The 25,985-nt window shown below is 37.2% G+C and overlaps 1 protein-coding gene across 7 annotated transcripts in view; it reads left to right on the forward strand.

Moving 5' to 3' along the window:
- Positions 1-79: 79 nt before the first annotated feature.
- LOC108951947 (alpha-N-acetylglucosaminidase-like) overlaps positions 80-25,985 on the forward strand; it is a 68,714-nt gene continuing 42,808 nt past the window's right edge. For 2 of the 7 annotated variants that reach the window (XM_065137224.1, XM_065137231.1), the window contains exons 1-4: positions 80-398; positions 2,782-2,858; positions 3,791-4,002; positions 5,822-5,943. In XM_065137224.1, coding sequence (XP_064993296.1) covers positions 3,985-4,002; positions 5,822-5,943 — 140 coding nt within the window. In that variant the 5' untranslated portion in view covers positions 80-398; positions 2,782-2,858; positions 3,791-3,984. Of the gene's footprint in view, positions 399-485; positions 514-954; positions 1,145-2,781; positions 2,859-3,790; positions 4,003-5,821; positions 5,944-25,985 lie in introns of all 7 variants that reach the window. The other 5 variants (XM_065137225.1, XM_065137229.1, XM_065137230.1 and 2 more) reach the window with 5 other exon arrangements.

The raw sequence follows: 25,985 nt of genomic DNA on the forward strand, positions 1-25,985 counted from the left end.
TTGTTTTGTGTGGGTCCAACAAAGAGAGTTATGAGGACCTTTCTGGAAGCGCATTCTCTCGTGCGTGGTGAATGGGACGGGACACAGGTGACACACCCCTTCCCCACTCACCCACTTAAAAATGCTCCGACCGGCCGGCCATTCCCATGGCTTCTCCTCGCCCGCTACCCGGAATCCGTCCCCTCTTCGCTCTCTTCCTCTCTCTTCTCTTTCTCGTTTTCCTCCTCCCATGGGCGGCCGGCTCTTCTCCGCTGGAGTCATCCCACCTTTATCGAGTCCTGCACATCCAAGAACGGGAGCGCTTACCGCCCGCCGTCCAGGTGGCCGCCGCCCGTGGCCTTCTCTCCCGCCTCCTCCCATTCCACGTTTCCAGCTTCGAATTCGAGATCGTTTCCAAGGTCGGCAAGTTCTTGATAATGTATCTTACTAAGACAGACGATCAAAAAATATGAATACGTAGAATTTATTTCCTAAACTTGTTGCAGGACTACGCGTTTCTACATTTCTTGAAAGGTTTGTGTTGAATCGAGGCTTTATGGGTTTGATTCTTGATGTGCTAGATCGTTGGTTCTTGGATTTCTTTAGGAGGGTTAAATTATCTGGTTTCTGCTGAATTGGTTTCCTTCTTCGTCCATTTCCCCGAGTCTTGGGTTCCTTCCTCTCTCTCTTGTCTTTCTCCTAGGCCTCGTCGCATGGACGAATGGCTCTTCTCCGCTGGAGTCCTCCAATCTATATAGAGTCTTGTCGACATCCAAGAACGGAGGCCCTCGCCGCCGTCATCCAGGTGGCCGCCGCCCCTGGCCTCCTCGCCCGCCTCCTCCTTTTTCACGTTTCCAACTTCGAGTTTGAGATGGTTTCCAAGGTCGCCGACGTCTTTATTGCTAATTTCTCTTACCTTAGACAGACGATCAAATAATATGATTCTGTAGAATTTATTGCCCAAACTTGTTATAGGACTACGCGGTTCTGCATTTCTTGAAAGGTTTCTGCTGAATTGGGCTTTTATGGATTTGATTCTTGATGTGCTCTAGTGTGCTAGACCGTTGGTTCTTGGATTACTTTAGGAGAGTTGAATTACCTGAATCTTCAAAGGAGGAAAAAATTGACAAGTGGAAGTATTGGCATCATTGTATAGAGGATCATGGTATGTTATTCAAGAAATTCTTGCATTTCCATGCACTTTGGCAACATCTTCCACATTCAAACATGTACAGAAAATTATTACAAATGTTTGACCACCTTGCTTATTTGCCACTTCTTGTTAAGGGTGGATTACAGGCAGGAATTTGTATCAACTGTTGATCTCCTGTGTAATAATAGTAACTAGTGGCTACATAGTATCTAACAGTGACACTTCTGAATATTACAGTGGATTCAGTTAATAGTTAGATTACTTGGAAGCAAGAATGATGTAGGTCATGTAGCACAATTGTTTGTGTCTACAAGGAAAATTCTATGCATCAGTTTAGAACCTGATGACTGTTGATCATTTTAGTTTTCGTGATTAACATTAGGATGCATTAACATTTTCCAAGAACTAATTGCAATTAACAGAAAATAATTGCAAAGAACATAACTGAAGCTGCTGGATTATTTCCAAGAACTCTCAGGAACCATTTTTGGTAAGTGTAGAGTCGTTCTTATGATGAACTAAGTAATACATCTAAAATCGACCAACACTATATTGTGTTAAATTGAAAATTTGGACTAGCGACAAGATAGACTGATCAATGAAGCAGCAAATGGTATAGATGCATGAAGAACAAAACAAGCCATTGTCTCATCGAAACATCTGAGAATGCAAAATCTAGGACAGATAATGTGCAGATAACCTGAAAAATTCAGGACTCAGTTCGAAGGTTAAATCGACTCTAGCATCAAGGTCATAAAGACAAAAATTAGAAGGATAGAGATTTAAGTAACTGTTGTATATGGTTGGGTTATTTTGGTGCTTAGGTCCTCAAATATTCTTTTAGTAATTGATGAGGAACTTTGTTATTTCAAGTGGATGTAGCTATCATGACCTCGTTGATGCAATTGGAAGAAATGGAAAATTAGTAGCAAATGGTCATATCGAAAAACAATTTTGTTGATGTTAAAGTGCTACTGTTAACTTAATTAAAGGAGTCTACAAGTTAGTAAATATTTTGTGGAGAAAAGCAAAAAAGAAAATTGTTCAATATCCATAAGGGAATTGATTTATAGGAGGTTTTTCAGCAAGATACAAAGGACTGGCTTTTGGCTGATAATTAAATTGGATCTGCACTCTTCATTAGTGTATTTTACTAACTCCTTCGTGATTAGACTATATTAAAAGATCTAACATTTTCTGATGTGTCATGGACAATTGAATCTTGCTAATACTCAATGATTATTCCTTTTAAGTGTTCTGCAAACTCATTTATCTTTAGAAAGAAAATTGGGACATGGGTAAGGGAACTTAACATGTGTAACAAGTTCAAGTAGTTAATTCATGTTTAATATATTCTATTCAGTAATAGGTTCAAACAAGTATAAAAACTTTTGCTAGATGAAGGCGAATATAATATCCAATAGAGATACGTGGCAGATGAATACTTGAAATTTTAGATCGTTTAGTTGCATCTATTTGTTGATTGGAGTATTGTGTCAATCCTCTTTCAAAGTTCTATATTAATCAAGATATCTTTTGTATCTATATGATTGTAGTAATTGTCAACATCCAGATCATTTAAATGTTCAATTTTTTCATCACTGTATTCTCTGCTAAGTGGATAACACTTCACTGGACTTATTTTTAAGGAAACATGTGGTGGAGTAGCATGCTTCATTATTAGCAACCATCCATCATTAAGTACAAAAGGATTCCCAGAAATACTGTAAGTACCATTAATTGTTTTTCATATTTATATTGATTCATTCTTTTGTTCATTGATGGTATAGGTTGGTGATTTTGTAAATTGAAGATTAAAATGCTTATTTGCTTTGTTCTTTTATCAGATTGAACTTCACTGACAAAATATAGAAAAATCCATGAAGAGTATGGTCCTCAATGAAATTGCTAAAGTATAAGATTAGTAAAACAAGGCTAGATTGGTAATATTGTTAATTGGTTACTACATTATTGTTTTGGTCTTCCTCATAAGATGTATGATGGCAACCTCCTTATTTTTGATGGATGCTAATTTTTACTACATTATTATTTTGTTTTTCCTCATAAGATGTGGGAGGGTGACCTTCTTATTCTTGTTGAATGCTAATTTGGCACCAAGTCATCAACCAGGGTGAATAAGTTGGGAGTCAAATTACTTAAATGTAGCTTGGTTGTGTTTTCTGTATGTTCTGCCATTTGTTGTGTTGGATACAGTATGCAGAGGCATTCTTTTGTACTTTGTTGACATTTTTTATTCATTGGGTAAAGATGGAAGGGAGCTTGATTCTTCTATATCTGATTGGTTTTACTTACTGCTTTCCTTGGTCGATGCTGAAAATCCATCTAGTTGGCTTTCTTTCTTCCTTCTAATGGTTCTGTTTGTTAGACTGTGTCCATCAAGATATTGTGTGGGACAACATCTGGATGTCTTGGCCAATAAATTTGTTTCTAATTTATGGAACTCCTTTCCATCAAGATTTATGGATATCGGAATTTTGGTACAGAATTATGCTACTATAAGTTTTTGTATATGGTTTTTCATTTTTTTTTAATTAGTGAAATATGAAAGTATTTAAAAAATACTTCAGATGCTTATCCTGTAATTGTGCCTCCTGGTTTGTGTTCCAATATTGAAATACTCTGTCAATGTTTTAACAGAATCCAAGGGACAAGTGGTGTGGAACTTTCTGTTGGTCTCCATTGGTACTTAAAACACTGGTGTCTGATACACATATCTTGGGAGAAGACCGGTGGTCTACAGTTGTCATCTCTACCAAAAGTGGGCTCCCTTCCGCATGTTCCTTCGGCTGGTATTTTGGTACAAAGACCTGTTCCGTTGAGTTACTACCAGAATGCTGTTACATCCAGTTGTAAGTTACTTTATTATTTATTTTTTAAGTTGATTTGGCGCTCAATAGCCCCCTTAGTTTGGTCTAGAAGTCTATTAATGTGAGACAGAAGTATCTAATTTCATCTTGATAGCTATTATTTGAAATTCACTTTCTAGTTTTTATATTACTTAAAAGCTACACATAAAGTTGAAACGAGTTTAATCTAGTTTGAAAATCCAAGAAACCAACTTTTGGCATGTGTATGTATGAGAGCTAGCATAAGGACATTTTTTCTTTTAGTTTCGTAAATTTTAGTGAATACTACTACAAATTATTTGAGCATCTTATGTACTTCGGTACATTATTTATCCTCAAAAGAAGAGAAATAAATGGATAGTTTCACTGTTTTTGAACAACATAGCTATTAGTTAAAATAAAATACGAAAGCTGGAACAAAGAGGTAAAATTAACGTGATTATAACCTCCATGAAGTTCCATTCTTTATACCATTCACTTCAGAGCATATAATGGAGGTTCACATTTAAAAATGAAATATATTTTTTTGTTTGATTTTTTTGGATTAAATTTGCTGAACTGAGTGCTAATTTGCTCCACTTTCGGCTTTATACATGGTTGCTTGTCACCATCTATAAGCATATCAGACTCCATAATTTGTTATAATCTAGCCTCATGATATTTGTGCTTTCTATATGTTTCTAACTGAAATTTGGATGGGCCAGAAAATGTTTGTACTAGATGTGGATTCAGCACCTACATAGGTGCAGATGTTACATGTACAATCATGGTGGTTGCCTCCAAGTTCTAACTAACATTTTACAATCATAGAAGTTAAACCTACTGAAACATGTGCTAAGAGATAGTAAATCTGTTAGAATGTCATAGTCCTTAAGTCCATCTAGGTCAATTAGCTATTTTTAGTGATTACATTCTCTAGAATGTTTCTTCATTATGCATCTAGTAAAAAATTGTTTCGCAAAAGAAATGAGGATATGTTTAATAAATCATTAATTTCATGAATAGATTTCTCTCCACTATTAGTTGGGCAGCAGGAAGCGACATTTTCCAAGAATGGCAAGTTTGAGCCATTTGATTTATAGTCATTTCAGTGTCTTTGGACCATGGAGAGTCATCATCTGTTGTATGCTTAAACTCATCTAAAATATATAGTCAGTTACCATGACATATGTTTGTTGCCATTTAGTTCCATTGCTGGTGACCTCTTGACTGCTGACTACCTGGTTATTGACCCCTCCAGCAACTACCTACCAAGTTGTCGGTCATCAACAAATAACTATCCATAACTGTTCGGCCATCAACACGTTGTTAGATCAGTGTTGTCAATCCATTTAAATTGTCAGTTAACTTTTTTTAATGCAAATGGTTCAATTTACTTGAAACACTGAATTCTGTCATATAACAACAAGTTCAATTAGTTTATGGTTATATTTTGTAAATGCTTTCACTTCTCCAGCACTTCCATGGTGCATTGAATGTGTGTGCATGGTGCATTTTAACTGACACATTGCGTGAGCTTTTTACTACTTTGCGCTGCCCTTGTACTCGTTTTACATAATGTTGGCATGCCCTCGTGCTAATATTTGTCCATGATGGTAACATTCTAGTGTGAGTTTGTGTTGCTTGTACTTGCGACCCTTGATTTTGCTAGAACCTTTACGGTGTTTGGATAAATTGGCTAAGATATTGATGCATAGTTTATGATGTGAAATGCCAGCCCTTGGAACTGCCTCGGGTGGCATTCTAGGGGATGACACCCCAGTTGTATGCTATTTATATTTGTTTCTTCCATGTTGTGAACTTTGTTTTTTATTGTGTTAAGATTCATATGCATGGTGGAGTTGGGAAAGATGGGAGAAGGAAATTGATTGGATGGTTCTCCAAGGGGTCAACTTACCACTTGCTTTCAATGGGCAAGAAGCCATTTGGCAAAAAGTTTTTGAGGTACAATACTTTTCTTTTTCTTCTATCAGTGTCCTTTGCTATTAGTTTGTCAAGGTATAATACCTCAATATATGTAACTTTTCTATCAAACATAGAGCAACAAATGATGTTTTGCCTGGACTGGTATGTACATAACAGTCCTGGTGTGTGAACCAGTATGTGGACTGCCCCCGTTTTGGACAGTTCAACCTGCCCATATAAAATGTAAAAAATATGTTTGCACCTTTGCCCTAATCGTGCACGTCATGACCTTGTACATTGTTGCTCTGCACCACCTTTGCCCTAATCGCATCTCAATCACACAGGATACATCATGTGATGTCGCCACTCACCATCTCTGCGCACAGCCACCTAGCGCATACACCTCTTCTCCTCTTCCTCCACTGCCTCCTTTTCTTCCTTCCTTTACTGTGCCTTCGCCTTCTCCTTCATCTTCACTCATACATACCAGTGTACTGGTACCGACCGGTCCAGGTCTGGCTAGGGAATAATATGCATCCAGTATGCACTAGATGACAATCCTTTTTATATAGTTTAAGATGTTAGTTCCTTACGGATGTAACTTTGCATGCTGCTTTTTTGTACAAGACAATATTTTGCTTCTTATCCCTGTACCATAATTTTTAGCTCTCTCATCAGTCCATTGACCATTCAAGACTCTACTAACCATGGTTTGCCGTACCGGACTGTACCGCCCGGTACGGGCGGTACGTACCGGTCCGACATGCTTTCGGTACGCGGACCGCATCTTACCGGTCCGACACTGTAGCAGTACTGTAGCTCGGCACGCCTGAATATACTGCTCGGTACACCTGGGTGTACCGCTCGGTATACCGTACCGTACCGGTACCGAGCCCAGGTCGAAACTCCGGTACGGTACGGTATTGCGAACCTTGTAGTACTAACAATAGGTCAACTATGGAGTACAACTCACAATGAGGAGGTTCCTTTGGTGATTTGATAGTATTTGATACTGGCCGTCAATCTAATGTCAATACCCTGGAGCAAGGTTTTAAATACCGGTTCGTACCGACGTATTGAGCTCCGCTCGGTACAGCACGTACCATGGGGTATTGGTCAGTACGCCTCGGTACCAGTCTGTCATGGGCAAAACTGTAAACATGGCTTTTAATGTAATGCTTATGTATGTCCGTGTATTTTGGTTTGTTCATGCGTTGCACAACATGTAGAGGGACAGTCGAAGGCTTAACAACCCCATTTTAGTTGAGTTTGGTGGCCGTTTTAGGCTTGTAAATAAAGGTTGTGTCATGTGGACACTTGTGAGAGATATTTGGTCTATAGTGGACCATTTTGGATCCTTTGTTGTGCGACCGTTCAGAGCTTGTAAAGTCTGTTTGTAATTTGCATTGGCTATGCAAGTGTTTTTCGAAATGTTTGCTTGTGGATCCCGAGTGAGGCGCTTTCTCTAACCCGTTTTCTCTTTTGTAGGTCTTAAGGGACCATTAGATGTTTCGGAGAGGCTGACCTTTGCGGATGGACACGCAACGGTGCCGCACGACTTAGGCAAAACCAGCTAAATCCATGACAGATGGTATCAGAGCGGGACAAGCACTCATAGAAACACTTGACATGCAAACGTGGGGGACTTAGAGGGACTGCATTGAGGGCAGCCCGCACGCGCGACCGTTTAGGGGAAAGCGGGCATGGAGATGTAGGAAAAAAGAGTCGCTAAGAAGAGCGGGCATCTGAGATTGGCATTCAGAGGAATGACCAACCCTTCGTGCAAGAGGCACCACGAGGATAAGCAAGTTGGGAAGAATACGTAGCGGTTATAAAGTTTACGCAGAGTCGAGGTTCGATCAGTTTTTTGTGCACCGTCTCGAATATTCGAAATATTGACCATTCCAAACATATTAGCTCTACGGAAGTTGTTTAAGCTGGGTTTTGCCAAAAGACGTGACGGTAATCAAGTTTGCAAAGAGTGAAGGTTCGATCGGTTTTTTGTGCTCCCTCTCAAAAATTTAAAATATTGACAATTCCCAATATATTTGTCTTCGGGAAGTCGTATATGCTGGGCTTCGTAAGAAAACGTGGCAGTCATAAATTTTGTGCAAAGTCAAGATGTGATAGGTTCTTTGTGCACCATCTCAAAAATTCAAAAAATTAATTATTCCCAAAATATTTACCCTAGGGAAGTCCTATGAGAATGGTTTCACAGAAAAACATGACGGTCATAAAGATTGCGCAAAGTCAAGGTTCAATCGGTTTTTTATGCACCGTTTACAAATTTTATTGACCATTCCCAACATATTTGCCTTAGGGAAGTTGTATAAGCCTGGTTTTGCAAAAAAAATATGACGGTTATAAAGTTTGCTTAAAGTTGAGGTTCGAATATTTTTTTTGCACCATCTCGAAAAGTCAAAATATTGACCATTCCCAACATATTAACCCATGAAAATTTGTACGAGCCAAGTAGGTAGCCCTAGGGAGAAGCAACCATCGCCCCTGCCACAAGTCACCCTCGCACTTGCCATTGAGGGCACGGGAGTACGTGCTGCCCGTGAGGTGCCCTTACACTCAGTCGCTTCTTGTCGCCTATTGCAAGGGTCGCTTCCTTACCTCTTCTCTAGCCGAGAACTATCAATCATTGGGATATTAGCCCTAGGGAAAGTTGTAAAAGTCTGGATTAAAAAAAAATATATTACGGTCATAAAGTTTTTGTAAAGTCGAAGCTCGATTAGTTTTTTGTGCATCATCTCGAAAATTTAAAATACAGACCATTCCCAACACATTTTCTCAAGGGAAGTTGTTAAGCTTAGTTTCACGAAAAATAATGACGGTCATAAAGATTGCCCAAAGCTGAGAATCGATTGTCTTTTGTGGACCCTCTAAAAAATTTACAATATTGACAATTCCCCTTTTATTAGCTTTCGGGAAGTTGTTTAAGCTTAGTTTTGCTCTTGTTCAATCAAACTTCTATTGGGCCTAAGATGTTTAGAGATGTGGAGAGACATGTATAGCAATGCCGAGTGTGTCATTTGGCAAAAACAAGAACTTATATAAGCTTAGTTTCGCAAGAAACATGGCCGTCATAAAGTTTGTGGAATGTCGTGATTCGATCAGTTTTTTGCACAGTCTTGAAAATTCAAAATTTTGATCATTATCAACTTATTTGCCCTAGCAAATTTGTTTGTGCATGGTTTTCATAAAAAATAGTGTCGGTCATAAAGTTTGCGCAAAGTCAAGGTTCAATTGGTTTTCTGCGCACGATCTCACAAATTCAAAATATTGACAATTCCCAGCATATGAGCATTATGGAAGTTGTATAAGCTAGTTTTCGCAAAAAAAAATAGCGGTCATAAAGTTTGTACAAAGTCGAGGTTCGAACAGTTTTTGCGCATCGTCTTGAAAATTCAAAATATTAACCATTCCAAACATATTAGCCCTAAGGAAGTTGTAAAAGCTTGGTGTGAAAAACAAACTTATAGTCATAAATTTTGAATAAAGTCAATGTTGGATCGGTTTTCTATTCACTATCTCGAAAATTAAAAAAATTGATCATTCCAAATATATTTTGTCCATGAGATGTCGTAGGAGCATAGTTTCAGAAAAAAAACGTGATAGTTATAAAGTTTTTGCAATGTCAAGGTTCGATCGATTTTTTGCGCATCATCTCAAAAATTCAAAAAATTAATCACTCCCAACATATTTGCCCTAGGGTAGTCAGTATAAGCATAGTTTGGGAAAAAAATGTGACAGTCATAAACTTTGCGAAAAATCGAAGTTCGATTGTTTTTCGCACACCATCTCGAAAATTCAAAATATTGACAATTCCCAACATATTAGCTCCATGGATGTTGTTTAAGCTTGGTTATGAACAAAATATGACGGTTACAAAGTTTACGCAGAGTCGAGGTTCGATCAGTTTTTTGTGCACCGTCTCGAATATTCGAAATATTGACTATTCCAAACATATTAGCTCTAAGGAAGTTGTTTAAGCTGGGTTTTGCCAAAAGACGTGACGGTAATCAAGTTTGCAAAGAGTGAAGATTCGATCGGTTTTTTGTGCTCCCTCTCAAAAATTTAAAATATTGACAATTCCCAATATATTTGCCTTCGTGAAGTCGTATATGCTGGGCTTCGTAAGAAACCGTGGTAGTCATAAATTTTGTGCAAAGTCAAGGTGTGATAGGTTCTTTGTGCACCATCTCAAAAATTCAAAAAATTGATCATTCCCAAAATATTTACCCTAGGGAAGTCCTATGAGAATGGTTTCACAGAAAAACATGACGGATATAAAGATTGCGCAAAGTCAAGGTTCAATCGGTTTTTTATGCACCGTCTACAAATTTTATTGACCATTCCTAACATATTTGCCTTAGGGAAGTTGTATAAGCTTGGTTTCGCAAAAAAAATATGACGGTTATAAAGCTTGCTCAAAGTTGAGGTTCGAATATTTTTTTTGCACCATCTCGTAAAGTCAAAATATTGACCTTTCCTAACATATTAACCCAAGAAAATTTGTACGAGCCAAGTAGGTAGCCCTAGGGAGAAGCAACCATCGCCCCTGCCACAAGTCACCCTCGCACTCGCCATTGAGGGCACGGGAGCGTGTGCTGCCCGTGTGGTGCCCTTGCACTCAGTCGCTTCTCGCCGCCTATCGCCAGGGTCGCCTCCCTACCTCTTCTCTAGCCGAGAACTATCAATCATTGGGATATTAGCCCTAGGGAAAGTTGTAAAAGCCTGGATTAAAAAAAAATATATTACGGTTATAAAGTTTTTGCAAAGTCGAAGCTCGATTGGTTTTTTGTGCATCATCTCGAAAATTTAAAATACAGACCATTCCCAACACATTTTCCCAAGGGAAGTTGTTAAGCTTAGTTTCACAAAAAAAAATAATGGTCATTAAGATTGTCCGAAGCTGAGAATCGATTGTTTTTTGTGGACCCTCTAAAAAATTTACAATATTGACATTCCCATTTTATTAGCTTTCGGGAAGTTGTTTAAGCTTAGTTTTGCTCTTGTTCAATATTGGGCCTAAGATGTTTAGAGATGTGGAGAGACATTTATAGCAATGCCGAGTGTGTCATTTGGCAAAAACAAGAAGTTGTATAAGCTTAGTTTCGCAAGAAACATGGCCGTCATAAAGTTTGTGCAACGTGGGGATTTGATTGGTTTTTTGCACAGTCTCGAAAATTCAAAAAATTGATCATTATCAACTTATTTGCCCTAGCAAAGTTGTTTTTGCAAGGTTTCATAAAAAATAGTGTCAGTCATAAAGTTTGCGCAAAGTCATGGTTCAATTAGTTTTCTGCGCACCATCTCAAAAATTCAAAATATTGACAATTCGTAGCATATTAGAATTATGGAAGTTGTTTGAGCCTGGTTTTGCAAAAAAACATGTTAATCAAAAAGTTTGCGCGTAGTCCTGGTTCGGTCGGTTTTGTGAGCAGAAAAAGCTTGGTTCGAATAGTTTTCTATTCACCATAAAGTAACGGTCATAAAGTTTACGCAATGTCTAGAGATGTGGAGAGACATGTATAGCAATGCCGAGTGTGTCATTTGGCAAAAACAAGAACTTATATAAGCTTAGTTTCGCAAGAAACATGGCCGTCATAAAGTTTGTGCAACGTCGAGATTCGATCGGTTTTTTGCACAGTCTCGAAAATTCAAAAAATTGATCATTATCAACATATTTGCCTTAGCAAATTTGTTTGTGCATGGTTTCACAAAAAATAGTGTCAGTCATAATGTTTGCGCAAAGTCAAGGTTCAATTGGTTTTCTACGCACCATCGCAAAAATTTAAAATATTGACAATTCCCAGCATATTAGCATTATGGAAGTTGTATAAGCCAGTTTTCGCAAAAAAAATAACGGTCATAAAGTTTGTACAATGTCGAGGTTCAAATAGTTTTTGCGCATCGTCTTAAAAATTCATAATATTAACCATTCCAAACATATTAGCCTTAAGGAAGTTGTAAAAGCTTGGTTTCAAAAAGAAACTTATAGTCATAAATTTTGAATAAAGTCAATGTTGGATCGGTTTTCTATTCATTACCTCGAAAATACAAAAAAATGATCATTTCAAACATATTTTGTCAATGAGATGTCGTACGAGCATAGTTTTAGAAAAAAAACGTCATAGTTATAAAGTTTTTGCAATGTCGAGGTTCGATCGAGTTTTTACGCATCGTCTCAAAAATTCAAAAAATTGATCACTCCCAACATATTTGCCCTAGGGTAGTCAGTATATGCATAGTTTAGGAAAAAAATGTTACAGTCATAAACTTTGCGAAAAATCGATGTTCGATTGTTTTTCACACACCATATCGAAAATTCAAAATATTGACCATTCCCAACATACTAGCTCCATGGATGTTGTTTAAGCTTGGTTATGCAACAAAATTCGACGGTTATAAAGTTTACGCAGAGTCGAGGTTCGATTAGTTTTTTGTGCACCGTCTCGAATATTCGAAATATTGACCATTCCAAACATATTAGCTCTAGAGAAGTTGTTTAAGCTGGGTTTTGCCAAAAGACGTGACGGTAATCAAGTTTGCAAAGAGTGAAGATTCGATCGGTTTTTTGTGCTCCCTCTCAAAAATATAAAATATTGACAATTCCCAATATATTTGCCTTTGGGAAGTCGTATCTGCTGGGCTTTGTAAGAAAATGTGGCAGTCATAAATTTTGTGCAAAATCAAGGTGTGATAGGTTCTTTGTGCACTATCTCAAAAATTCAAAAAATTTATCATTCCAAACATATTTACCCTAGGGAAGTCCTATTAGAATGGTTTCACAGTCAAGGTTCAATAGGTTTTTTATGCACCGTCTACAAATTTTATTGACCATTCCCAACATATTTGCCTTAGGGAAGTTGTATAAGCCTGGTTTCGCAAAAAAAATATGACGGATATAAAGTTTGGTCAAAGTTGAGGTTCGAATATTTTCTTTGCACCATCTCGAAAAGTCAAAATATTGACCATTCCCAACATATTAACCCAAGAAAATTTGTACGAGCCAAGTAGGTAGCCCTAGGGAGAAGCAACCATCGCCCTTGCCACAAGTCACCCTCGCACCCGCCAAAGATGGCGCGGGAGCGAGTGCTGCCCGTGAGGTGCCCTTGCACTCAGTTGCTTCTCGCCGCCTATCGCAAGGGTCGCCTCCCTACCTCTTCTCTAGCCGAGAACTATCAATCATTGGGATACTAGCCATAGGGAAAGTTGTAAAAGCCTGGATTAAAAAAAAAAATATTACGATCATAAATTTTTTGCAAAGTCGAAGCTCGATTGGTATTTTGTGCATTATCTCGAAAATTTAAAATACAGACCATTCTCAACAATTTTCCCAAGGGAAGTTGTTAAGCTTAATTTCACAAAAAAAAATGAGGGTCATAAAGAATGCCCGAAGCTGAGAATCGATTGTTTTTTGTGGACCCTCTAAAAAATTTACAATATTGACAATTCCCCTTTTATAAGCTTTCGGAAAGTTGTTTAAGCTTAGATTTGCTCTTGTTCAATCAAACTTCTATTGGGCCTAAGATGTTTAGAGATGTGGAGAGACATGTATAACAATGCCGAGTGTGACATTTGGCAAAAACAATAAGTTGTTTAAGCTTAGTTTCGCAAAAAACTTGGCCGTCATAAAGTTTGTGCACCTTCGGGATTTGATCGGTTTTTTGCACAGTCTCGAAAATTGAAAAAATTGATCATTATCAATTTATTTGCCCTAGCAAAGTTGTTTGTGCAAGGTTTCACAAAAAATAGTGTCAGTCATAAAGTTTGCGCAAAGTCATGGTTCAATTGGTTTTCTGCGCACAATGTCAAAAATTCAAAATATTGACAATTCCCAGCATATTAGCATTATGGAAGTTGTTTGAGCCTGGTTTTGCCAAAAAACATGTTTATAAAAAAGTTTGCGCATAGTCCAGGTTCGGTCGGTTTTGTGAGCAGAAAAAGCTTGGTTCGAACAGTTTTCTATTCACCATAAAGTAACGGTCATAACGTTTTCATAATGTTTAGCGATATGGAGAGACATGTATAGCAATGCCGAGTGTGTCATTTGGCAAAAACAAGAAGTTATATAAGCTTAGTTTCGCAAGAAACATGGCCGTCATAAAGTTTGTGCAACGTCGGGATTCGATCGGTTTTTTGCACAGTGTCGAAAATTCAAAAAAATTATCATTATCAACTTATTTGCCGTAGCAAATTTGTTTGTGCATGGTTTCACACAAAATAGTGTCAGTCATAAAGTTTGCGCAAAGTCAAGGTTCAATTGGTTTTCTGCGCACCATCTCAAAAATTCAAAATATTGACAATTCCCTGCATATTAGCATTATGGAAGTTGTGTAAGCCAGTTTTCGCAAAAAAAGTAACGGTCATAAAGTTTGTACAAAGTTGAGGTTCGAATAGTTTTTGCGCATCATCTCGAAAATTCAAAATATTAACCATTCCAAACATATTAGCCCTAAGGAAGTTGTAAAAGCTTGGTTTCAAAAACAAACTTATAGTCATAAATTTGAATAAAGTCAATGTTGGATCGGTTTTCTATTCACTATCTCGAAAATTCAAAAAATTGATCATTCCAAACATATTTTGTCTATGAGATGTCGTAGGAGCATAGTTTCAGAAAAAAAACGTGATATGTATAAAGTTTTTGCAATGTCGAGGTTCGATCGATTTTTTGCGCATCGACTCAAAAATTCAAAAAATTGATCACTCCCAACATATTTGCCCTAGGGTAGTCAGTATAAGCATAGTTTGGGAAAAAAATGTGACAGTCATAAACTTTACGAAAAATCGAAGTTCGATTGCTTTTCGCACACCATCTCGAAAATTCAAAATATTGACCATTCCCAACATATTAGCTCTATGGATGTTGTTTAAGCTTGGTTATGCAACAAAATTTGACGTTTATAAAGTTTACGTAGAGTCGAGGTTCGATCAGTTTTTTTGTGCACTGTCTCGAATATTCGAAATATTGACCATTCCAAACATATTAGCTCTAGGGAAGTTGTTTAAGCTGGGTTTTGCCAATAGACGTGACGGTAATCAAGTTTGCAAAGAGTGAAGGTTCGATCGGTTTTTTGTGCTCCCTCTCAAAAATTTAAAATATTGACAATTCCCAATATATTTGCTTTCGGGAAGTCGTATATGCTGGGCGTCGTATGAAATCGTGGCAGTAATAAATTTTTATGGAAAGTCAAGGTGTGATAGGTTCTTTGTGGACCATATCAAAAATTCAAAAAATTGATCATTCCCAAAATACTTACCCTTGGGAAGTCCTATGAGAATGGTTTCACAGAAAAACATGACGGTCATAAAGATTTCGCAAAGTCAAGGTTTAATCGGTTTTTTATGCACCGTCAACAAATTTTATTGACCATTCCCAACATATTTGCCATAGGGAAGTTGTATAAGCCTGGTTTCGCAAAAAAAATATGACGGTTATAAAGTTTGCTCAAAGTTGAGGTTCGAATATTTTTTTACACCATCTCGAAAAGTCAAAATATTGACCATTCCTAACATATTAACCCAAGAAAATTTGTACGAGCCAAGTAGGTAGCCCTAGGGAGAAGCAGCCATCGCCCCTGCCACAAGTCACCCTCGCACCCGCCATTGATGGCACGGGAGCGCATGCTGCCCGTGAGGTGCCTTTGCACTCAATCGCTTCTCGCCGCCTATCGCAAGGGTCGCCTCCCTACCTCTTCTCTTGCCGAGAACTATCAATCATTGGGATATTAGCCTAAGGGAAAGTTGTAAAAGCCTGGATTAAAAAAAATATATATTACGGTCATAAAGTTTTTGCAAAGACGAAGCTCGATTGGTTTTTTGTGCATCATCTCGAAAATTTAAAATACAGACCATTCCCAAAACATTTTCCCAAGGGAAGTTGTTAAGCTTAGTTTCACAAAAAAAAATGACGGTCATAAAGATTGCCAGAAGCTGGGAATCGATTGTTTTTTGTGGACCCTCTAAAAAATTTATAATATTGACAATTCCCCTTTTATTAGCTTTCGGGAAGTTGTTTAAGCTTCGTTTTGCTATTGTTCAATCAATCTTCTATTGGGCCTAAGAAATTTAGAGATGTGGAGAGACATGTATAGCAATGCCGAGTGTGTCATTTGGCAAAAACAAAAAGTTGTATAAGCTTAGTTTCGCAAGAAACATGGCCGTCATTAAGTTTGTGCAACGTCGGAATTTTATCGGTTTTTTGCACAGTCTCGAAAATTTTAAAAATTGATCATTATCAATTTATTTGCCCTAGCAAAGTTGTTTGTGCAAGGTTTCACAAAAAATAATGTCAGCCATAAAGTTTGCGCAAAGTCATGGTTCAATTGGTTTTCTGCGCACCATCTCAAAAATTTAAAATATTCATAATTCCCAGCATATTAGAATTATGGAAGTTGTTTGAGTCTGGTTTTGCAAAAAAACATGTTAATCAAAAAGTTTGTGCGTAGTCCTAGTTCGGTCGGTTTTGTGAACAGAAAAAGCTTGGTTCGAACAGTTTTCTATTCACCATAAAGTAACGGTCATAAAGTTTTCGCAATGTCTAGAGATATGGAGAGACATGTATAGCAATGCCGAGTGTGTCATTTGGCAAAAACAAGAAGTTATATAAGCTTAGTTTCGCAAGAAACATGGCCATCATAAAGTTTGTGCAACGTCGGAACTTGATCGGTTTTTTGGACAGTCTCGAAAATTCAAAAAATTGATCATTATCAAATTATTTGCCCTTGCAAATTTGTTTGTGCATGGTTTCAAAAAAATAGTGTCAGTCATAAAGTTTGCGCAAAGTCATAGTTCAATTGGTTTTCTGCGCACCATCTCAAAAATTCAAAATATTGACAATTCTCAGCATATTAGCATTATGGAAGTTGTATAAGCCAGTTTTCGCAAAAAAAAGTAACGGTCATAAAGTTTGTACAAAGTCGAGGTTCGAACAGTTTTTGTGCATCGTTTTGAAAATTCAAAATATTAACCATTCCAAACAGATTAGCCCTAAGGAAGTTGTAAAAGCTTGGTTTCAAAAACAAACTTATAGTCATAAATTTTGAATAAAGTCAATGTTAGATCGGTTTTCTATTCACTATCTTGAAAATTCAAAAAATTGATCATTCCAAACATATTTTGTCCATCAGACGTCGTAGGAGCATAGTTTCAGAAAAAAAACGTGATAGTTATAAAGTTTTTGCAATGTCGAGGTTCGATCGATTTTTTGCGCATCATCTCAAAAATTTAAAAAATTAATCACTCCCAACATATTTGCCCTAGGGTAGTCAGTATAAGCATAGTTTGGGAAAAAAATGTGACAGTCATAAACTTTGCGAAAAATCGAAGTTCGATTGTTTTTGGCACACCATCTCGAAAATTCAAAATATTGACCATTCCCAACATATTAGCTCTATGGATGTTGTTTAAGTTTGGTTATGAACAAAATATGACGGTTATAAAGTTTACGCAGAGTCGAGGTTCGATCAGTTTTTTGTGCACCGTCTCGAATATTCGAAATATTGACCATTCCAAACATATTAGCTCTAGGGAAGTTGTTTAAGCTGGGTTTTGCCAAAAGACGTGACGGTAATCAAGTTTGCAAAGAGTGAAGGTTCGATCGGTTTTTTGTGCTCCCTCTCAAAAATATAAAATATTGACAATTCCCAATATATTTACCTTCGGGATGTCGTATATGCTGGGCTTCGTAAGAAAACATGGCAGTCATAAATTTTGTGCAAAGTCAAGGTGTGATAGGTTCTTTGTACACCATCTCAAAAATTCAAAAAATTGATCATTCCCAAAATATTTACCCTAGGGAAGTCCTATGAGAATGGTTTAGCTGAAAAACATGACGGTCATAAAGATTGCGCAAAGTCAAGGTTCAATCGGTTTTTAATGCACCGTCTACAAATTTTATTGACCATTCCCAACATATTTGCCTTAGGGAAGTTGTATAAGCCTGGTTTTGCAAAAACAATATGACGGTTATAAAGTTTGCTCAAAGCTGAGGTTCGAATATTTTTTTTGTCCCATCTCGAAAAGTTAAAATATTGACCATTCCCAACATATTAACCCAAGAAAATTTGTACGAGCCAAGTAGGTAGCCCAAGGGAGAAGCAACCATCGCCGCTGCCACAAGTCACCCTCGCACTCGCCATTGATGGCACGGGAGCGCGTGCTGCCCGTGAGGTGCCCTTGCACTCAGTCGCTTCTCGCCGCCTATCGCAAGGTTTGCCTCCCTACCTCTTCTCTAATCGAGAACTATCAATCATTGGGATATTAGCCCTAGGGAAAGTTGTAAAAGCCTGGATTAAAAAAAAATATATTACGGTCATAAAGTTTTTGAAAAGTTGAAGCTCGATTGGTTTTTTGTGCATCATCTCGAAAATTTAAAATACAGACCATTCCCAACACATTTTCCCAAGGGAAGTTGTTAAGCTTACTTTCACAAAAAAAAATGACGGTCATAAAGATTGCCCGAAGCTGAGAATCGATTGTTTTTTGTGGACCCTCTAAAAAAATTACAATATTGACAATTCCCCTTTTATTAGCTTTCGGGAAGTTGTTTAAGCTTAGTTTTGCTCTTGTTCAATCAAACTTCTATTGGGCCTAAGATTGTTAGAGATGTGGAGAGACATGTCTAGCAATGCCGAGTGTGTCATTTGGCAAAAACAAGAAGTTGTATAAGCTTAGTTTCGCAAAAAACATGGCCGTCATAAAGTTTGTGCAACGTCGTGATTTGATCGGTTTATTGCACAGTCTCGAAAATTCAAAAAATTGATCATTATCAATTTATTTGCCCTAGCAAAGTTGTTTGTGCAAGGTTTCACAAAAAATAGTGTCAATCATAAAGTTTGCGCAAAGTCATGGTTCAATTAGTTTTCTGCGCACCATCTCAAAAATTCAAAATATTGACAATTCCCAGCATATTAGCATTATGGAAGTTGTTTGAGCCTGGTTTTGCAAAAAAACATTTTAATAAAAAAGTTTGCGCATAGTCCAGGTTCGGTCGATTTTGTGAGCAGAAAAAGCTTGGTTCAAACAGTTTTCTATTCGCCATAAAGTAACGGTCATAAAGTTTTCGCAATGTATAGAGATGTGGAGAGACTTGTAAAGCAATGCCGAGTGTGTTATTTGGCAAAAACAAGAAGTTATATAAGCTTTGTTTCGCAAGAAACATGGCCGTCATAAAGTTTGTAGACGTCGGGATTCGATCGGTTTTTTGAACAATCTCGAAAATTAAAAAATTGATCATTATCAACTTATTTGCCCTAGCAAATTTGTTTGTGCATGGTTTCACAAAAAATAGTGTCAGTCTTAAAGTTTGCGCAAAGTCAAGGTTCAATTGGTTTTCTGCGCACCATCTCAAAAATTCAAAATATTGACAATTCCCAGCATATTTGCATTATGGAAGTTGTATAAGCCAGTTTTTGCAAAAAAAAGTAGCGGCTATAAAGTTTGTACAAAGTCGAGGTTTGAACAGTTTTTGAGCATCGTCTTGAAAATTCACAATATTAACCATTCCAAACATATTAGCCCGAAGGAAGTTGTAAAAGCTTGGTTTCAAAAATAAACTTATGGTCTTAAATTTGAATAAATTCAATGTTGGATCGGTATTCTATTCATTATCTCGAAAATTCAAAAAATTGATCATTCCAAACATATTTTGTCCATGAGATATCGTACGAGCATAGTTTAAAAAAAAAAACGTAATAGTTTTAAAGTTTTTGCAATGTCGAGGTTCGATCGATTTTTTACGTATCGTCTCAAAAATTCAAAAAATTGATCACTCCCAACATATTTGCCCTAGGGTAGTCAGTAGAAGCATAGTTTGGGAAAAAAATGTGACAGTCATAAACTTTGCGAAAAATCGAAGTTCGATTATTTGTCGCATACCATCTCGAAAATTCAAAATATTGACCATTCCCAACATATTAGCTCCATGGATGTTGTTTAAGCTTTGGTTATGCAACAAAATTTGACGGTTATAAAGTTTACGCAAAGTCAAGGTTCGATCAGTTTTTTGTGCACCGTCTCGAATATTCGAAATATTGACCATTCCAAACATATTAGCTCTAGGGAAGTTGTTTAAGCTGGGTTTTGCCAAAATACGTGACGGTAATCAAGTTTGCAAAGTGTGAAGGTTCGATCGGTTTTTTATGCTCCCTCTCAAAAATTTAAAATATTGACAATTCCCAATATATTTGCCTTCGGGAAGTCTTATATGCTGGGCTTCGTAAGAAAACGTGGCAGTCATAAATTTTTGTGGAAAGTCTGGGTGTGATAAGTTCTTTGTGGACCATCTCAAAAATTCAAAAAAATTGATCATTCCCAAAATACTTACCCTTGGGAAGTCCTATGAGAATGGTTTCACAGAAAAACATGACGGTCATAAAGATTGCGCAAAGTCAGGGTTCAATCGGTTTTTTATGCACTGTCTACAAATTTTATTTACCATTCCCAACATATTTGCTTTAGGGAAGTTGTATAAGCTTGGTTTCGCAAAAAAAATATGACGGTTATAAAGTTTGCTCAAAGTTGAGGTTCGAATATTTTTTTTACACCATCTCGAAAAGTCAAAATATTGGTCATTCCCAACATATTAACCCAAGAAAATTTGTACGAGCCAAGTAGGTAGCCCAAGGGAGAAGCAACCATCGCCCTTGCCACAAGTCACCCTCGAACCCGCCATTGATGGCACGGGAGCGCGTGCTGCCCGAGAGGTGCCCTTGCACTCAGTCGCTATTCGCCGCCTATCGCAAGGGTCGCCTCCCTACCTCTTCGCTAGCCGAGAACTATCAATCATTGGGATATTTGCCCTAGGGAAAGTTGTAAAAGCCTGGATTAAAAAAAAATATATTACGGTCATAAAGTTTTTGCAAAGTCGAAGCTCGATTGGTTTTTTGTGCATCATCTCGAAAATTTAAAATACAGACCATTCCCAACACATTTTCCCAAGGGAAGTTGTTAAGCTTACTTTCACAAAAAAAAATGACGGTCATAAAGATTGCCCGAAGCTGAGAATCGATTGTTTTTTGTGGACCCTCTAAAAAATTTGCAATATTGACAATTCCCCTTTTATTAGCTTTCGGGAAGTTGTTTAAGCTTAGTTTTGCTCTTGTTCAATCAAACTTTATTGGGCCTAAGATGTTTAGAGATGTGGAGAGACATGTCTAGCATTGCCGAGTGTGTCATTTGGCAAAAACAAGAAGTTGTATAAGCTTAGTTTCGCAAGAAACATGGCCGTTATAAAGTTTGTGCAACGTCGTGATTTGATCGGTTTATTGCACAGTCTCGAAAATTCAAAAAATTGATCATTATCAATTTATTTGCCCTAGCAAAGTTGTTTGTGCAAGGTTTCACAAAAAATAGTGTCAGTCATAAAGTTTGCGCAAAGTCATTGTTCAATTAGTTTTCTGCGCACCATATCAAAAATTCAAAATATTGACAATTCCCAGCATATTAGCATTATGGAAATTGTTTGAGCCTGGTTTTGCAAAAAAAACATGTTAATAAAAAAGTTTGCGCATAGTCCAGGTTCGGTCGGTTTTGTGAGCAGAAAAATCTTGGTTCGAACAGTTTTCTATTCACCATAAAGTAACGGTCATAAAGTTTTCGCAATGTCTAGAGATGTGGAGAGACATGTATAGCAATGCCGAGTGTGTCATTTGGCAAAAACAAGAAGTTATATAAGCTTTGTTTCGCAAGAAACATGGCCGTCATAAAGTTTGTAGAACGTCGGGATTCGATCGGTTTTTTGCAAAGTCTCGAAAATTCAAAAAATTGAACATTATCAACTTATTTGTCCTAGCAAATTTGTTTGTGGATGGTTTCACAAAAAATAGTGTCAGTCATAAAGTTTGCGCAAAGTCAAGGTTCAATTGGTTTTCTGCGCACCATCTCAAATATTTAAAATATTGACAATTCCCAGCATATTACCATTATGGAAGTTGTATAAGCCAGTTTTCGTAAAACAAAGTAACGGTCATAAAGTTTGTACAAAGTCGAGGTTCAAATAGTTTTTGCGCATCGTCTTGAAAATTCAAAATATTAACCATTCCAAACATATTAGCCCTAAGGAAGTTATGAAAGCTTGGTTTCAAAAACAAACTTATTGTCATAAATTTTGAATAATGTCAATGTTGGATCGGTTTTCTATTCATTATCTCGAAAATTCAAAAAATTGATCATTCCAAACATATTTTGTCAATGAGATGTCGTACGAGCATAGTTTCAGAAAAAAAACGTGATAGTTATAAAGTTTTTGCAATGTCGAGGTTCGATCGATTTTTTGCGCATCGTCTCAAAAATTCAAAAAATTGATCACTCCCAACGTATTTACCTTAGGGTAGTCAGTATAAGCATAGTTTGGGAAAAAAATGTGACAGTCATAAACTTTGCGAAAAATCGAAGTTCGATTGTTTTTCGCACATTATCTCGAAAATTCAAAATATTGACCATTCCCAACATATTAGCTCCATGGATGTTGTTTAAGCTTGTTTATGCAACAAAATTTGGCGGTTATAAAGTTTACTAAGAGTCGAGGTTCGATCAGTTTTTTGTGCACCGTCTCGATTATTCGAAATATTGACCATTCCAAACATATTAGATCTAGGGAAGTTGTTTAAGCTGGGTTTTGCCAAAAGACGCGACGGTAATCAAATTTGCAAAGAGTGAAGGTTCGATCGGTTTTTTGTGCTCCCTCTCGAAAATTTAAAATATTGACAATTCCCAATATATTTGCCTTCGGGAAGTCGTATATGCTGGGCTTCGTATGAAAACGTGGCGGTCATAAATTTTGTGCAAAGTCAAGGTTTGATAGGTTCTTTGTGCACTATCTCAAAAATTCAAAAAATTGATCATTCCCAACATATTTACCCTAGGGAAGTCCTATGAGAATGGTTTCACAGAAAAACGTGACGGACAAAGATTGCTCAAAGTCAGGGTTCAATCGGTTTTTTATGCACCGTCTACAAATTTTATTGACCATTCCTAACATATTTGCCTTAGGGAAGTTGTATAAGCCTGGTTTCACAAAAACAATATGACGGTTATAAAGTTTGCTCAAAGTTGAGGTTCGAATATTTTTTTTGCACCATCTCGAAAAGTCAAAATATTAACCATTCCCAACATATTAACCCAAGAAAATTTGTACGAGCCAAGTAGGTAGCCCTAGGGAGAAGCAACCATCGACCCTGCCACAAGTCACCCTCGCACCCGCCATAGATGGCGCGGGAGTGCATGCTGCCTGTGAGGTGCCCTTGTACTCGGTCGCTTCTCGCCGCCTCCCTACGTCTTCTCTAGCCGAGAACTATCAATCATTGGAATATTAGCCCTAGGGAAAGTTGTAAAAGCCTGGATTAAAAAAAAATATTTTACGGTCGTAAAGTTTTTTGCAAAATTGAAGCTCGATTGGTTTTTTGTGCATCATCTCGAAAATTTAAAATACTGACCATTCCCAACACATTTTCCCAAGGGAAGTTGTTAAGCTTAGTTTCACAAAAAAAAATGACGGTCATAAAGATTGCCCGAAGATGAGAATCGATTGTTTTTTGTGGACCCTTTAAAAAATTTACAATATTGACAATTCCTCTTTTTTTAGCTTTCGGGAAGTTGTTTAAGCTTAGTTTTGCTCTTGTTCAATCAAACTTCTATTGGGCCTAAGATGTTTAGAGATATGAGGAGACATGTATAGCAATGCCGTGTGTGTCATTTGGCAAAAACAAGAAGTTGTATAAGCTTAGTTTCGCAAGAAACATGGCCGTCATAAAGTTTGTGCAACGTTGGGATTTGATCGGTTTTTTGCACAGTCTCGAAAATTCGAAAAATTGATCATTATCAATTTATTTGCCCTAGCAAAGTTGTTTGTGCAAGGTTTCACAAAAATTAGTGTCAGTCATAAAGTTTGCGCAAAGTCATGGTTCAATTGGATTTCTGCGCACCATCTCAAAAATTCAAAATATTGACAATTTCCAGCATATTAACATTATGGAAGTTGTTTGAGCCTGGTTTTGCAAAAAAACATGTTAATAAAAAAGTTTACGTATAGTCCAGGTTCCGTCGGTTTTGTGAGCAGAAAAAGCTTGGTTCGAACATTTTTCTATTCACCATAAAGTAACGGTCATAAAGTTTTCGCAATGTCTAGAGATGTGGAGAGACATGTATAGCAATGCCGAGTGTGTCATTTGGCAATAACAAGAAGTTATATAAGCTTTGTTTCGCAAGAAACATGGCCGTCTTAAAGTTTGTGCAACGTCGGGATTCGATTGGTTTTTTGCAAAGTCTTGAAAATTCAAAAAATTGATCATTATCAACTTATTTGCCCAAGCAAATTTGTTTGTGCATGGTTTCACAAAAAATAGTGTCAGTCATAAAGTTTGCGCAAAGTCAAGGTTCAATTGGTTTTCTGCGCACCATCTCAAAAATTCAAAATATTGGCAATTCCCAGCATATTAGCATTATGGGAGTTGTATAAGTCAGTTTTCGCAAAAAAAAGTAATGGTCATAAAGTTTGTACAAAGTCGAGGTTCGAACAGTTTTTGCGTATCGTCTTGAAAATTCAAAATATTAACCATTCCAAACATATTAGCCCTAAGGAAGTTGTAAAAGCTTGGTTTCAAAAACAAACTTATAGTCATAAATTTTGAATAAAATCAATATTGGATCGGTTTTCTATTCACTATCTCGAAAATTCAAAATATTGACCATTCCCAACATATTAGCTCCATGGATGTTGTTTAAGCTTGGTTATGCAACAAAATTTGACGGTTATAAAGTTTACGCAGAGTCGAGGTTCGATCAGTTTTTTGTGCACCGTCTCGAATATTCGAAATATTGACCATTCCAAACATATTACCTCTAGGGAAGTTGTTTAAGCTGGGTTTTGCCAAAAGACGTGACGGTAATCAAATTTGCAAAGAGTGAAGGTTCGATCGGTTTTTTGTGCTTCCTCTCAAAAATTTAAATTATTACAATTCCCAATATATTTGCCTTCGGGAAGTCGTATATGCTGGGCTTCGTAAGAAATCGTGGCAGTTATAAATTTTGTGCAAAGTCAAGGTGTGATAGGTTCTTTGTGCACCATCTCAAAAATTCAAAAAATTGATCATTCCCAAAAATTTACCCTAAGGAAGTCCTTTGAGAATGGTTTCACAGAAAAACATGACTGTCATGAAGATTGCGCAAAGTCAAGGTTCGATCGATTTTTTATTCACCGTCTAAAAATTTTATGGACCATTCCCAACATATTTTCCTTACGGAACTTGTATATGCCTGGTTTCGCAAAAAAAATGACGGTTATAAAGTTTGCTCAAAGTTGAGGTTCGAATATTTTTTTTGCACCATCTCGAAAAGTCAAAATATTGACCATTCCCAACATATTAACCCAAGAAAATTTGTACGAGCCAAGTAGGTAGCCGTAGGGAGAAGCAACCATCGCCCCTGCCACAAGTCACCCTCGCACTCGCCATTGAGGGTATGCGAGCGCGTGCTGCTAGTGAGGTGCCCTTGCACTCAGTCGCTTTTCGCCGCCTATCGCAAGGGTCGCCTCCCTACCTCTTCTCTAGCCGAGAACAATCAATCATTGGGATATTAGCCCTAGGGAAAGTTGTAAAAGCCTGGATTAAAAAAAAATATATAACAGTCATAAAGTTTTTGCAAAGTCGAAGCTCGATTGGTTTTTTGTGCATCATCTCGAAAATTTAAAATACAGACCATTCCCAACACATTTTCCCAAGGGAAGTTGTTAAGCTTAGTTTCACAAAAAAAAATGACGGTCATAAAGATTTCCCGAAGCGGAGAATCGATTGTTTTTTGTGGACCCTCTAAAAAATTTACAATATTGACAATTCCCCTTTTATTAGCTTTTGGGAAGTTGTTTAAGCTTAGTTTTGCTCTTGTTCAATCAAACTTCTATTGGGCCTAAGATGTTTAGAGATGTGGAGAGACATGTATAGCAATGCCGAGTGTGTCATTTGGCAAAAACAAGAAGTTATATAAGATTAGTTTCGCAAGAAACATTGCCGTCATAACGTTTGTGCAACGTCGGGATTCGATCGGTTTTTTGCACAGTCTCGAAAATTCAAAAA

This window comes from Musa acuminata, chromosome BXJ3-1 (genome assembly GCF_036884655.1).
Source record: "Musa acuminata AAA Group cultivar baxijiao chromosome BXJ3-1, Cavendish_Baxijiao_AAA, whole genome shotgun sequence".
Lineage (NCBI taxonomy): Eukaryota > Viridiplantae > Streptophyta > Magnoliopsida > Zingiberales > Musaceae > Musa > Musa acuminata.